The sequence below is a fragment of the Pelodiscus sinensis genome, chromosome 16, assembly GCF_049634645.1.
Source record: "Pelodiscus sinensis isolate JC-2024 chromosome 16, ASM4963464v1, whole genome shotgun sequence".
In the NCBI taxonomy this organism is placed as follows: Eukaryota; Metazoa; Chordata; order Testudines; family Trionychidae; genus Pelodiscus; species Pelodiscus sinensis.
This window is the reverse complement of record NC_134726.1, coordinates 18,586,080-18,600,588: the sequence shown is the minus strand read 5'-3', so window position 1 is coordinate 18,600,588 and position 14,509 is coordinate 18,586,080. Positions and strand designations below refer to the sequence as shown.

The 14,509-nt window shown below is 45.3% G+C and overlaps 1 protein-coding gene across 6 annotated transcripts in view; it reads left to right on the top strand.

The window, feature by feature from the left end:
- The window catches only part of ABCC6 (ATP binding cassette subfamily C member 6), a 51,583-nt gene that overhangs the window by 15,655 nt on the left and 21,419 nt on the right, over positions 1–14,509 (top strand). For all 6 annotated transcript variants that reach the window (XM_075899374.1, XM_075899373.1, XM_075899370.1 and 3 more), the window contains 9 exons: positions 1,423–1,554; positions 3,039–3,251; positions 4,075–4,252; positions 7,089–7,250; positions 9,462–9,554; positions 10,078–10,281; positions 10,854–11,000; positions 13,258–13,345; positions 14,046–14,115. In XM_075899374.1, the coding sequence (XP_075755489.1) occupies positions 1,423–1,554; positions 3,039–3,251; positions 4,075–4,252; positions 7,089–7,250; positions 9,462–9,554; positions 10,078–10,281; positions 10,854–11,000; positions 13,258–13,345; positions 14,046–14,115 (1,287 nt within the window). The remainder of the gene's footprint in view (positions 1–1,422; positions 1,555–3,038; positions 3,252–4,074; positions 4,253–7,088; positions 7,251–9,461; positions 9,555–10,077; positions 10,282–10,853; positions 11,001–13,257; positions 13,346–14,045; positions 14,116–14,509) is intronic.

Here is a 14,509-nt window from a genome sequence, read left to right as displayed (position 1 = left end):
CCATGTAATTTTGGGGTTTTTTTGACACTTGGAAAATCCAGCCAGTCTTCAAAATGATCACTGCAACCCTGCTCACATCTCTGCCTTCTGCCAGGAGGAGAACCTTTTACAATCTCTACAGGGTACCAAGGTTGCTGGAGATCATGAAGTTGCACCTGCTGCTTAGTTTTCATGAGCAAATAGGGTTACCAGGTAGTCACAAAAAAAATACCGGACACGCTTCATGGGCGGGGAGGGGGAGGGACCAGCCAAGACGGGAGCGGTGCTGGCTGGGAGGAGAAGGGGGCGACAGGAAAACATAGCTAATGGGGTGGGGGTCAGAATGGGGCTGGCTGGTGGAGATGGGGGGGCCGACGGGAAGCAGGGCTGGTCGGTGCGGGGGAGGGGGGATGGGGTGGAACGGAGCTGGCCGGGGGATATCAGCAGTGAGGAGAGGGACCGGTGGGGGGTGGAGCTGGCCGGGGGAGCTCAGGAGGAGGAGGAGGAGGTGAGAACTGGCCACTGGAAGCAGGGTGGTGGAGTGTGCAGTGGGGCTGGCCAGGGAAGATCCGTAGCAGGAACCAGCCAGGGGGAGGCAAAGCTGGGGGAAGGGGGGAAGGAGGGACTGGCCAGGGAAGACCGGGAGGAGAAGTCGGGGAGAATCAACCAACTGGCTGGCTAGGAGGGGCGGGGGAGGGAATCAGCTGGCGGGGAGCAGGACTGACCGGGGCTGTGCAGATCTCAGGGCGCTCCCATCCCATGCGAGTCAGTCTGGCTGCGGCTCCACCATGCACTTGACCAGGGTGCAGGAGCATGGACCGGGCTGCCCCTTCTCCTCACACGCAACCAGGGCTCCCAGAGTCGATCGCGCCCCACCTCCCAGTCCCTCCTCCCGCCCCTGCCAGGCTTCCATCCAGCGCCCAGCCGGGAAACCAGGAAATACCGGACATTGCACATGTCCGGTATTTTCTGGTTTTTTTTTTTACCGGGCAGAGGGCCCAAAAACCAGACTGTCCGGTAGAAAACCAGACACCTGGCAACCCTATGAGCAAAGTGGTTCCTGAGATTTTCAGATATCTTTATAAATGTTAACTCTTGGCCTGTTTTGTGGGGAAGGCAGCAAGCAACACAGGCAGAATGGAAGGATGGTGCCTGGTGCATGCATACAATGGGGCTGACTCTCAGTTGTGCCAAAGCCCTGTCTCTGTTTCACAGGAGTTATAGGAAGAATGCAAGTTTGAACAACCTCAGTGCTGTTCTAATTTACGATGGAGGGGCAAGGCACCCTTCCCCATCTTTCTATCCCTGTCTCAAGCACAGGAGTGGAGTAACTGAGAATTAGGCTCAACATGTAGGACTAATTTAAGGCCTATCAAGTTGGAACATTTTTCTTGGCCACAGATCCCTCTGTGCTTGTGTGTTAGTTGTTTGTTTGTTTTACAGGCTAGTTTGGAAAGGCTATTGGCAGCCATTAGAAGCAGATGACTTATGGTCACTGATGAAAGAAAATTCCTCTGAGGAAATTGTTTCACAGTTTGAAAGAGAATGGAATAAATACTGTAACAGAACCAAGCAGTAAGTACAGGCCTTCCAACGGGGGGAGGGAAGGAAAGGGTGCGTCTGCCCCAGTGATATAAAAGGGCCCAGAGCCAGGACTGGATTCTGACCTTTAGAGGCCCTAAGCACTGAAAAGATTATGGTGTAATATGTAATTGAAAATAAAAACAATACTATACCGTAAAATAAAATTTTATTTTTCGAAATGACACAAAACGTACATGTATGCTGAAATTAAAATAGCTTCTTTCTAGATTTTCTGATTGCAAAATTCTGGATAAGTTCATCAAAGCAGACTCGACAAAGCATGTCCGCTTCAATACACAATAGGGAAAATGAATCAAGTCTGTCCTGACATATTGTTGTTCTCTGAGGGTTTTTTATTCTTTTCAGCTGAGAAAAAGAGCGTTCTGCAGAGTTCTGATTTTTCCCATGATGTCTACTTCAATGCTTTTTTTGAAATATCAAATATCACATTTTTTTAAAAAAAAATCTCTGTTTTTGGTGCCCCTGCTTTGCTGGTGCCCTAAGCATGTGCTTAGTTTGCCTATTGGGTAATCCAGCCCTGCCCAAAGCACCTACTGCCCTGGGCCTTTTAAATGGCTGCCCAAGCCCCAGGCAGCACTGAGGGCTACCCAGGGGAGCCATGTGCTCTCTGGGTAGCACTGCAGCCCCACTCCGTCCCTTCTGTGGGTGCAAAGCAGGACCTACCCCCTACCTTACCCAGGCGCCCGGCGAGGCTGTTGGCTCTGCTGAGTAAGTCCCTGTTCCAGAGGATGGGAGAGTCTCTTCTAGCCAGTGCAGAGCTAACATGTTCCGCAGCCCAGGCTAACACAGCCCCTTTTGACACCATCTGGTTCTCAGATCCTGGGATTGATAGGGCCATATCCTCGATGTCTGGGCTCAGCCTACGTGAGGGACTGTGCGCTGGAGATCACCATGGGGGCTGAATTCTCCCAACCAGGCATTAAGGAAGCTGCATTGCTGCTGTTTCTGCAGCTGCGGAGCTGAAGCAGCCCTGGGCCATCGTGATCCCTATCTGCACAGGAGACTGGCCAGTGGAGTCAGTCATTCAACCCTCATCTCATTCAACTAGTGGGAGGGGTATGCTGCAGATGGAACACTCAGCAAGGAGAACTTAATGGAGTTTCCCTTCCTATGGGCTCTCCGCTGCAGGGTGTGCTGCTGGCTATTTATTATTTAGGTCCTAAAACTGCCCTTACCTGTATTGAAATCCAGTGCAGAATGTGTGTTAATGTCCAAATATCCAGAACTGCTTTGGGGCATCGACTATCTTTTTGTTCTATGTTTTTACAGGGCTCCTGTTCCATGTCTGGGGCTTTTAGGTGCTTCTGCACTACAAATAAATAACTCATCATTCAGGCCCCTTGTAAAGCCCCAATCCCAAGTGTGGGATATTTATAGTGCTGTTGGATGCACAAGTCCAACCCTTCAGGCCTTCTCTAGCTTGCAGGCAATTTTCTTTGTGTTTATTTCTTTAGAAACACAGAATCCATCAAATATAAGAAGGATCAACAAAGCAGAACTGGTCTGGCCAAGACAGAAGAGGTGCAGGTTCTTCTGCAGCCAGAACAAAGTCAGAGTGAGCCACTGTTGAAAGCATTTTGGAGCATGTTTGGAACCTACTTCCTTCTTGGTACCCTCAGCTTAATCATCTGTGATGTCTTCTTGTTTTCTGTCCCCAAGATACTGAGGTACATGCACAATCAGGAATGACTGTCTAGAAGGATTTACAGGTGGGACCTCCCTGGTTTGGCACCCTCAGGACCTGAACCACAAAGTTTGCTGGACCAGAGGAGGTCAAGGCTCCCCACCCAGCTGTAGGCTCTGCTCCCAGCTGGGATTGCACTCCCTGCTGCCAGCTCTGGTTGGGGCTGTGCTGCCCATGACGCCGGCCTGGGCTGCATGCCCAGCCGCCAGTCCCACTGCCTCTAATCCTGGCCAAAGGTTGCATTCTCCACCATCCGCCCCAGCCGGTGCTGCACTCCCCACTGCACCAGTTCTGCCCAGGGTTGCGCTCCTGGCTGCTGGCCCACTGCCTCCTACCCCAGCTCGGGCTGCACTCCCCTCTGCCAGCCCCAGCTGGGGCTGCACTTCTCCACTGTCAGCCTGGCCCAGGCTGAGCTTCTGAACCTGGCCAGTTGGGGCTTGCCGGTCCAGCAATACCCATGGTCCTGCTAAGGGAATAGATCATGTTACACTGGAAATGCACCGTACTTTGCTGGGAAAGTGCTAAGCTAGGACAGCTGTGCCCCAGCATGAGAAGGAGCAGTTGAATGTTCTGAGCTGCAATAAAACAAACCAAAAATTAGATTGGGTGCTGCCATTTTACATACTAGACACTGAGCTGTTTTCGGAGCCTTCTGCTGTTATCAGGGAGGGTTACAAAGCCTGTAGCCTTGCCGTTAACAAGACCAAAACAATCCCCAGTAGGCCTCTCTAAAAATGCTTCCTTGATATAAGAACATATATTTTGTCATCTCAGTTTGCATCCATCTGCTCACCATTCTCTTATAGTCTTTTCCTGGAGTTCATCGCAGACCAAGAAGCTCCCAGCTGGAAAGGTTATTTCTATGCAATGTTACTGTTCCTATTAGCTTGCCTCCAGACTCTGTTTGAACAACGATACATGTACGTGTGCCTAATATTGGGAATGAGGCTGAAGACTGCAGTCACAGGCCTAGTATATAGAAAGGTAAGCCAGCTTTTCTCTTTGGGAGTTGCTTTTTTCCCCCTCTTATCAACCACTAACATTGCTGGTGAGATGGAATTAACTATTATTCATATTTGGGGATAAGAGTTATTAAAGACCTATTCTTAGCAAATAATTCCGAGGTTATGCTGTAGGTGAAAAGCAGCTGCATAAATGTCCATGAGGGGTGGGGAAGGTATTATCCTATTTGCTGTTGTGTGGTTCGTGGAGCTGCTCTTACATCTAATAAAAGGCCTTAAGAGCAGGAGCTGAAAGCTGTGCTTTCCTGAGCAAGTGAGACATTATTTCACTTGTTGCTGGGCAGTGACTAGACTCATCTGTAGGGTGAAGTCACACGACTCTCAGGGTATGTCTAGACTACATGGCTCTGTCGACAGAACCATGTAAACTAGTTTACCCGGCATAGGCAAAGAAGCGGGGATTTAAATAATCCCTGCTTCATTAAAATAAACATGGCCGCCGCGCTGTGCCGATGATCAGCTGATCCGGAACAGCGTGGCAGTCTAGACACGGATCTGTTGGCTGGGGATCGATCGGCAAAGGTATACAGAATCGGTCGGCAAAGGCTTCCCCAGCCGACAGATCTGCGTCGAGACTGCCACACTGTGCCGGATCAGCTGATCGTTGGCACAGCGAGGCGGCCATGTTTATTTTAATGAAGCGGGGATTATTTAAATCCCCACTTCTTTGCCTATGCCAGGTAAACTAGTTTACATGGCTCCGTCGATGGAGCCATGTAGTCTAGACACACCCTCAATTATGTTTTCATTCTTGATACTAGAGACTAGGAGTTAGCCTCTTTAGGGGCCTGATTCTTCTTCCCTTTGACCTCAGCATGGCCCTTGAATATAGGCAAGCAACACGGGAATGCAGGGGCAAGATTAGAAAGGCAAAGGCACAAAATGAGATCAAATTAGCTACAGGCATAAAGGGAAACAAGAAGACCTTTTATAAATACATTAAAAGCAAGAGGAAGACCAAGGACAGGGTAGGCCCACTGCTCAGTGAGGAGGGAGAAGCAGTAACAGGAAACTTGGAAATGGCGGAGATGCTCAATGACTTCTTTGTTTCGGTCTTCACCGAGAAGTCTGGAGGTGTGCCTAACATAGTGAATACAAGCAGAGAGAGGGTAAGTTTAGAAGATAGGATACACAAAGAACAAGTTAAAAATCACTTAGGAAAGTTAGATGTCAGCAAGTCACCAGGTCCTGATGAAATGCATCCCAGGATACTCAAGGAGCTGATAGAGGAGGTATCTGAGCCTTTAGCTATGATCTTTGAAAAATCATGGCAGACAGGGGAGATTCCAGAAGACTGGAAAAGGGCAAATATTGTGCCCATCTATAAAAAGGGGAATAAGAACAACCCAGGAAACTATAGACCGGTCAGTTTAACGTCTGTCCCAGGGAAGATAATGGAGCAGGTAATTAAGGAAATCATATGCAAACACTTGGAAGGTAATAAAGTGATAGGGAATAGCCAGCATGGGTTTGTGAAGAACAAGTCATGCCAAACTAATCTGATAGCTTTCTTTGATAAGATAACGAGCCTTGTGGATAAGGGAGAAGCGGTGGATGTCATATACCTAGACTTTAGTAAGGCATTTGATACGGTCTCGCATGATATTCTTATTGATAAACTAGGCAAATATAACTTAGATAGGGCCACGATAAGGTGGGTGCATAATTGGCTGGATAACCGTAGTCAGAGAGTGGTTGTTAACGGTTCTAAATCCTGCTGGAAAGGGATAACAAGTGGAGTTCCTCAAGGGTCTGTTTTGGGACCCATACTGTTCAATATCTTCATCAATGATGTAGATATTGGGATAGAGAGTACGCTTATTAAGTTTGCAGATGATACCAAACTGGGTGGGGTTGCGACTTCTTTGGAGGATAGGGACATAATTCAGAATGACCTTAGCAAGTTAGAGAAATGGTCGGAGGTAAACAGGATGAGGTTTAATAGAGAGAAATGCAAAGTGCTCCACTTAGGAAGGAACAATCAGTTCCATACATACAAGATGGGAAGCGACTGTCTAGGAAGGAGCATGGCAGAAAGGGATCTAGGGGTCATAGTGGACCACAAGTTGAATATGAGTCAACAGTGTGATGCTGTTGCAAAAAAAGCAAATATGATTCTAGGTTGTATTAACAGGTGTGTTGTAAGCAAAACTCGTGAAGTCATTCTGCCGCTCTACTCTGCACTAGTTAGGCCTCAGCTGGAGTACTGTGTCCAGTTCTGGGCGCCACATTTCAAGAAAGATGTGGAGAAATTGGAAAGGGTACAGAGAAGAGCGACAAGAATGATTAAAGGTTTAGAGAACATGACCTATGAAGCCAGGCTTCATGAACTGGGCTTGTTTAGTTTGGAAAAAAGAAGATTAAGGGGGGACATGATAGCGGCTTTCAAATATCTAAAAGGGTGTCACAAGGAGGAAGGAGAAAATTTGTTCCTCTTGGTTTCTGAGGACAGGACAAGGAGTAATGGGCTTAAAGTGCAGCAGGGGAGGTTTAGATTGGACATTAGGAAAAAATTCCTAACTGTCAGGGTGGTCAAATATTGGAATAAATTGCCAAGGGAGGTGGTGGAATCTCCCTCTCTGGAGATATTTAAGAACAGGTTAGATAGACATCTGTCAGGGATGGTGTAGACGGAGCTTGATCCTGCCTTGAGGGCAGGGGGCTGGACTCGATGACCTCTCGAGGTCCCTTCCAGTCCTATGATTCTATGATTCTATGATTTATTTTCTGAACAAAAGCAGATTTTAACTGTTTGTGCTCTGTCTTCTCCCACCTCTTCCTCCCTCTCCTCCTCCAAGATCTTGGTCATGTCAAATGCAGCAAGAAGAGAAGCAACAGTAGGAGAAATTATCAATCTGGTATGTGTCGATGTGCAACGGTTAATGGATCTCATTATATATTTTAATGGGACCTGGCTTGCTCCCATTCGGATCATCATCTGCTTTGTCTTCCTGTGGCAGGTAAGGGCTGTTAGCTCCTGTTCACGAGCTCTAGGGTAAAGAGGAGTTGTCTAGAGTCAGATTTGAAGCTTTGCTGCCCAGAACAACCTAAAATGTCCATCTGTCTCCTTTCCCACCCATCCTTGAGCTCTGTTGTATAAACACAGACTTGTTAGTAGAATAATTTATATACCAGGATATGTTGGGAAACTCTTTTCATTGTTTGTTATTCTTCAATGTCTGTCTTGCTTTGATTCATACTTCCACTCACACAACACACAGTATTTGGCTTAATTTTAATTCGGCACAGCCTTAAAACATAACCATGCATTTAACCTGACATGTGAACTTTCCTATACTTTGTCCTGAAAGCTGATTACCAGGAAGTCAGGGAGACAGAGAGGCAATTTCATGATAGAGGTCATTGAGGTACTGGTATGAGACGTGTTCATTGTAAAGCTTACTTAGTAAACTAGATTTACTACATGCCAATGTTAGGATATAAACAATCCTGAATTAGTGCAAGACAGAGGTGAGTTAGAACACACAAGTGGACCTTTCCATTCCTAAATTTAACAAAGAACATACTAGATTTCTGCAAAATAAAGCCCCCAGTTTTGAATCATGAGCTTTTTAGTTTCAGCCTGTTGGGCTCACTGCTAGATGAAATAATGCACCCTGTGAAGTGGGATGATCATACTTGTAAAAAGTCAGATAGCTTTGAAGACGAGGGTCTTGAGAGGTTTTCTGTATGCCTCACTGCTGACAAGGTGTTCTTGTAAGCACCTGGAAAGACATTACAGCATTGGAAAGTGAATTAGCAACTACTGTATATCACATTGGGCTTTACCACCTTTCTGGAGATGGTGCGGCTATTGTTCTGGTTCAGGGCACATGGAGTTACTTGGGGGTTACCTGCAGATACCTGAGATAGAGACTCTGGTTCATTTCTTCATTTGGGAGTAATTAGAACTCACATGATCACAAGAGGTTGGAATAAACAGCTAGAGACAGGAGTAACGCAAGTAGGTATTGTGCAATTCTACCACCACACCTCTGCCCCAGGCTGTAACACTGATTATCTCAGCACGGGCCTCTCTAGCACACTGAGGCTACATCTATACTGCAGCCATCTTCCACAAAAGCTTATGCAAATAAAGTGCAGAGAATAATATTGACGCACTTCATTTGCATAACTAATTAGCAGCCGTTTTTGCACAAGAGGCTTTTGCGCAAAAAGGAGCTGTGTTGATGGCTCCTTTTTGCGCAAAAACCCCCTCTTACGTAAGAGCTGTTCTTCATTTTTTCCAAGAAGAACGGCTCTTGTGCAAGTTTTGGGTTTTGTGCAAAAAGTTGCTGTCTGCACAGCTCCTTTTTGTGCAAAAGCCTCTTGTGCAAAAATGGCTGCTAATTAATTATGCAAATGAAGCACGGCCATATTGTACTCCATGCGTCATTCGCATAAACTTTCGTGGAAGAAGGCTGCAATATAGACGTAGCCTGAGGTAATTTGTAAAGGGAGCAGAAATTAAATGCTAAGAATACCAAATTCATTTATAATTTGCTATTTAAGTCAAATGTGTACCCATATTTGCAGCAATCCAAAGCTAGTGCGATAAAACATTGCTATGACCATGCAGCAGGACCTATTTCACATTGGCCCATGTGACTTTCCTAAGCCGGCCATTAGATGTCCTCATTAATTCATCCAAAACCTGCTAGAGGAAATAGCACTGAAGCCTTAGCTCTTACACATGTTCCTGGATCTCTCACAAACGTGACTTTGTTCCTGAAGGGAAATAAAAACAATTCAACAAAGTGAAAAGCATCAAGTTATGAGGCAGTCTATGAAAATAAACTCAGTGGGCCAGATCTCCACCCACATATTGGCTTCAGTGGGCTTATCCCAGGGGAAAGGAGAGGGGGATTTGCCTCTGATTCAGTACTCAGGTGTTTTGCAGCACAGTTCAGTAAAGACAATGGTCGCTCCAGGATTCTCATGGAAGTTTGAGGAAGCAGAAAGATTTATTTGTCTCACTGTCTTCATCAGGATACTCCTGAAGGCAGAGTCGTATAAAAGATGTAGGATTATCCAAAGGGGTCTTAGAGACACAAGTCTTACATGGGAAAACAAGCAATTCACAAGTGACCAGGAAAAACGAGCATCTCTACAAATATTTCATCAATGCTTCTTGTGTTTCTACGGCAATCTCACATATTCTTTCCTGGCAGCTCCTGGGACCATCTGCCTTGACTGCAATTGCTGTATTTTTAATCCTTTTGCCTTTGAATTTTGTGATCACCAAGAAGAGGAGTCACTCTCAGGTACTTTTTGCCTCCTAAAAATGCCAAATGTTATCATTGGCATGTGGATTTCTGTGATTCCAGGTCTTGCATCCCATCATACTCACCCAGAGAGCCCAAGGATAAAGAACAAAACAAAAACAAGTGATTACATGTAGATATATTGTAATAAAATGCATTACACGGAGATGTGACTACAGGCTAGTGCAGTGTGTGTTAGCCATGCTGATCACTGCTGCTTGAAAGAGTCACAGACATTCAAAGCCTGTGGAGATTGCTTATAGATTCAGAATGAGCTCTCTCTAATGGGATTATTTTTGACAGGTTCATAGACCAACATTTTAATGTTTTTCTTCTACTAAACAATTGAATTGCCTAAAGCTACAAAAGTAAATATCCAGCATTCCAGTGCTACAAGCAAAGGGCCTGCATGTTACTTAATTACCTAGAAATCCATTCCAAATTTCCAGGTAGGTGTTCACAAAAATGGAATAGTAACATTTTCAGCATTCCTAATGACAGCCTTGATGGGCTGTTTTTATAGGAGGACCAGATGAACCATAAAGATAATCGAGCCAGACTGACCAATGCCATCCTCAGTGACATTAAGATCATCAAACTCTATGCCTGGGAGAAAGGCTTTATGGAGAAAGTGCTTGGTATCCGAAAGCAAGAGCTTCAAGCTTTAAAAAACTCTCAGATCCTCTTCTCGTTGTCACTGTCTTCCTTCCACTCGTCTACATTCCTGGTGAGCAGTTCACCCTTTTTCCCCCACACACAGCCTGTTCTTCTCTCAATACCATAGCCGGGCATGGTGCTCTATAGACAAATCCAATAGACAGAGGCTTATCATCTATTCACCTGATTTGGCAATGAGTTCCTTGCAGGAAGATTCCTATCCCCACACAGCACTCACGAGGGCATGAGGCTTTGTGGAAGTCCAGGGGTCCACCCATGTGGAGCTCACTGCAGTATCAAGGCCTCTGTATTTTGATAATGCACTGTTGCATTTGCTGATGCCCAGCAACATACATGATCTATAGCAGCCTCCTCTCTCAAGGGGAATGTTCATATTATTGTCTCATAGTATTTACACTACTGTAATGATCTCAAAAGCACTGTAAGTGGCATATAATCAGAGCACCTGCATTGTCACCAGATTATAAAAGCTTTGTTTCTAGAACTCACAGGATAGTGTAAATGGATTTGGCTGATTCTACTGGGGTTTTTCAAAATGAGTCCTGGTCAAATGATGCACAATCTGAGCATCACTTTGCCTGCCTATAAACAATAATTTGCTTTCCCTTTTCTCCCTTGCAGATTTCATTTGTTATGTTTGCAGTCTACACCCTGGTGAACGAGCAGCATGTCCTAGATGCTCAGAAAGCCTTTGTTTCTTTGACACTAATCAACATTCTCAACACTGCTCACTCTTTCCTGCCATTTTCCATCAATGCTGCTATACAGGTTAGTTGCAGACTTTGCTCTCATTTGCTTGGTCATTACTTTCTTTTGCACCTCACTGTTCCAAGGTGAAAGTTGGGTTTCTTAAGGACCTGCAAGATCCTAGATTAGCTCATGTGGGAAGACATTGAGAATTGGGGAATGGAGCAATAGGGCATGCAGCCATCCAGGTGCATGGAGCTTTCTGGGTCCTGCTGTGCAGTCTGTTCCATAGAGCATTGAATGGGTTAGTAAGAGCAGTTTTTTCAGCCTGTTTGGGTTGTTACTGATTTAGGTTATAGGCCAAGTTAACCTCCCTTGATCTGAGGCATCAGAGTTGGGATCAGCATGGAGAGGCTACATCACATTCTCTCTCTTTTTAGTCCCAATATCTTTGTCTTCATTCCTCCCTGCTGGGGATAACAACTCTGCAAACAAATATTCATCCACATGGCACAACAAGGATGTGCTAACTCCTGCTGGAAAGGGATAACAAGTGGAGTTCCGCAAGGGTCTGTTTTGGGACCCGTACTGTTCAATATCTTCATCAATGATGTAGATATTGGGATAGAGAGTACGCTTATTAAGTTTGCAGATGACACCAAACTGGGTGGGGTTGCAACTTCTTTGGAGGATAGGGACATAATTCAAAATGACCTTAGCAAGTTAGAGAAATGGTCAGAGGTAAACAGGATGAGGTTTAATAAAGAGAAATGCAAAGTGCTCCACTTAGGAAGGAACAATCAGTTCCATACATACAAGATGGGAAGCGACTGTCTAGGAAGGAGCATGGCGGAAAGGAATCTAGGGGTCATAGTGGACCACAAGTTGAATATGAGTCAACAGTCTGATGCTGTTGCAAAAAAAGCAAATATGATTCTAGGTTGTATCAACAGGTGTGTTGTAAGCAAAACTCGTGAAGTCATTCTGCCGCTCTACTCTGCACTAGTTAGGCCTCAGCTGGAGTACTGTGTCCAGTTCTGGGCACCACATTTCAAGAAAGATGTGGAGAAATTGGAAAGGGTACAGAGAAGAGCGACAAGAATGATTAAAGGTCTAGAGAACATGACCTATGAAGCCAGGCTTCATGAACTGGGCTTGTTTAGTTTGGAAAAAAGAAGATTAAGGGGGGACATGATAGCGGTTTTCAAATATCTAAAAGGGTGTCACAAGGAGGAAGGAGAAAATTTGTTCCTCTTGGTTTCTGAGGACAGGACAAGGAGTAATGGGCTTAAAGTGCAGCAGGGGAGGTTTAGATTGGACATTAGGAAAAAATTCCTAACTGTCAGGGTGGTCAAATATTGGAATAAATTGCCAAGGAAGGTGGTAGAATCTCCCTCTCTGGAGATATTTAAGAACAGGTTAGATAGACATCGGTCAGGGATGGTGTAGACGGAGCTTGGTCCTGCCTTGAGGACGGGGGGCTGGACTCGATGACCTCTTGAGGTCCCTTCCAGTCCTATTATTCTATGATTCTATGTTTGAGATCATGGCAGTCCTAGGGATAGGTTAAGCAGGCTGCTACCTATCCCATCTCAGAAGATGGGATCATATCCTCCAGGAAGCCCATGTAACTGGATGATGAAATAGCACCAGAATGGTCAGACTCTGCAGTGGGCCAACTCCAATCCACTCCTCAGCCAGGAAGAGGGTGGGCTGCAAACTCCTGCTTCAGAAATGTTCCCTTATTTCTGCTCCTTTCTGTGCAGCAGGCACCATTAGGCCTCAGAGCTGCCCCAGGCTCCATTATGCCGGGAGAGGAAGGGTGATTAAAGCAGACTGAGACAGAAGGGGGGTGATCTTAGTACTAGCCCATGGGAGGAGGAAGGAAGCTGTGAGGGAGCACTGCTCACCCAGGGAGACAAAGGGGAAAATCTGCAGCTTCTAGCAGAAGTGGGGGGAGCTGGGCTTTCCTCCTGCCCCCCCCCCCCCACAAGACTGTCATGGCACTTCGCTGAAGGAGCGCTAGAGCCAAGAAGAAGGGATTCTTGGGCCTATCTGGGAAGGGAATGCCAACTGCAGACCTCTGAACAGAAATAGAGGCACCTTTCAGAGGAAGGAAGGATTGGGTCTTGTGGAACTGGAGGGAAACAAAGACAATCGTTATGGGGAAAGGGCACCAGTTCCCATTGCTAGTCTGTCACTTTCATTTACAACAAAAACGGCAAACATCCAGTCAACACCGTTGCTATATAGAGATGACCTCAGCTAGGCATTTACCTGAATTGTAACCATTTATTGTATTAAATCTTTTGGCTGGTTTGTGTGTTTTTAATTTTAGGCCAAGGTTTCCTTAAACCGTTTGGCTGCCTTTCTTAGTCTTGAAGAATTGGATCCAAATAACATGAGCAGAGCTACCTTGGACCACTGTAAGCATCGACCTCGGCGAGACGTGCCTAGCACTCAGCTTCCATTAGCATTAACTACACAGAGCACAGGGAGGATGCACCATGTGAAACATAGCTGTGTTTCCATTATCACCACCAGTTGCATTAAGTTCTCCCACCTGTAGGTTATCAGGCTCTGATTAGACAGATGAAAATTGTTACCCTCCATGTGTATTTTCTTCCTCCCACTGCTGTCAGTTAAATTTCTAAGAGGCAGATCAAGAGAAGAGGTGATAGTGTTAACATTAAAATAGTCTTAATTATAATTTCCTAGAATGCAGCTGTTAGCTAAGGATCACAGAATAACTCAAGTAATTGGTGAGGGACCTGAAGGCCACATTCTCAGCTAACGTAAATCAGGATAGCTAGCCAGCTTCGGACCAGGCCACAAAATCTTGTCTTTAAGTCACTAAGACAAATCTAGCTACCAGCTGATCTTGGCCAAAAGTCACCTTCTCTTTTGGTTTGGTGATCCTGCTCTAGTAGCTAGTGTAAATGCATTCTACTTTGTGCATGCATTGTCGTGGTTATTAAATTATATTTATCCTTTTTAAGCCATGGAGAACACTAGTGATTTACTGCATTACAGTAAATAATGCTGCCAACACAATGTTTTAAAAAGGTACACCTACGTCCTCATCTAAATAAGCTTGTGTGCCTTTCGTGTCTCCTTCTGTGTTAGTACAGGATCGTATCACTGTAAGGAATGGCACATTCACTTGGTGCAGAGGAATATCTCCTTGCCTTAAAAGGTACAGGCTTTTATTTCAAATAGATAAGTATTCACAGTGATTCAGAGCTCATTATCAGTGCTGATCAGCAACCCTGCTGAGTGATTTCAGTGAGATCAGGATAGGAGAGTTAGAGGGATTTCTGAGCTAGATTTCCTACACTGTGTTTTTTCTAAACATAAATCAGATTGAATTACAAAATCAAACAGTGCAGGGCATTTATTGTACATGTCGAATCCAAATGTTAGCACACTCGTAGGATGTCCAAGTTCTGTATTTGGATTCTTATTTGCGCGTCAGTCTGGCCAAACACCCACTTGTCCAAATGTTGACTTCAGGTATCTTAGGTTATGTCTACACTGCAGAGTTTTTCAGAAAAACAGCCGTGTTTCTGAAAAAAACTTCACTTATGTTC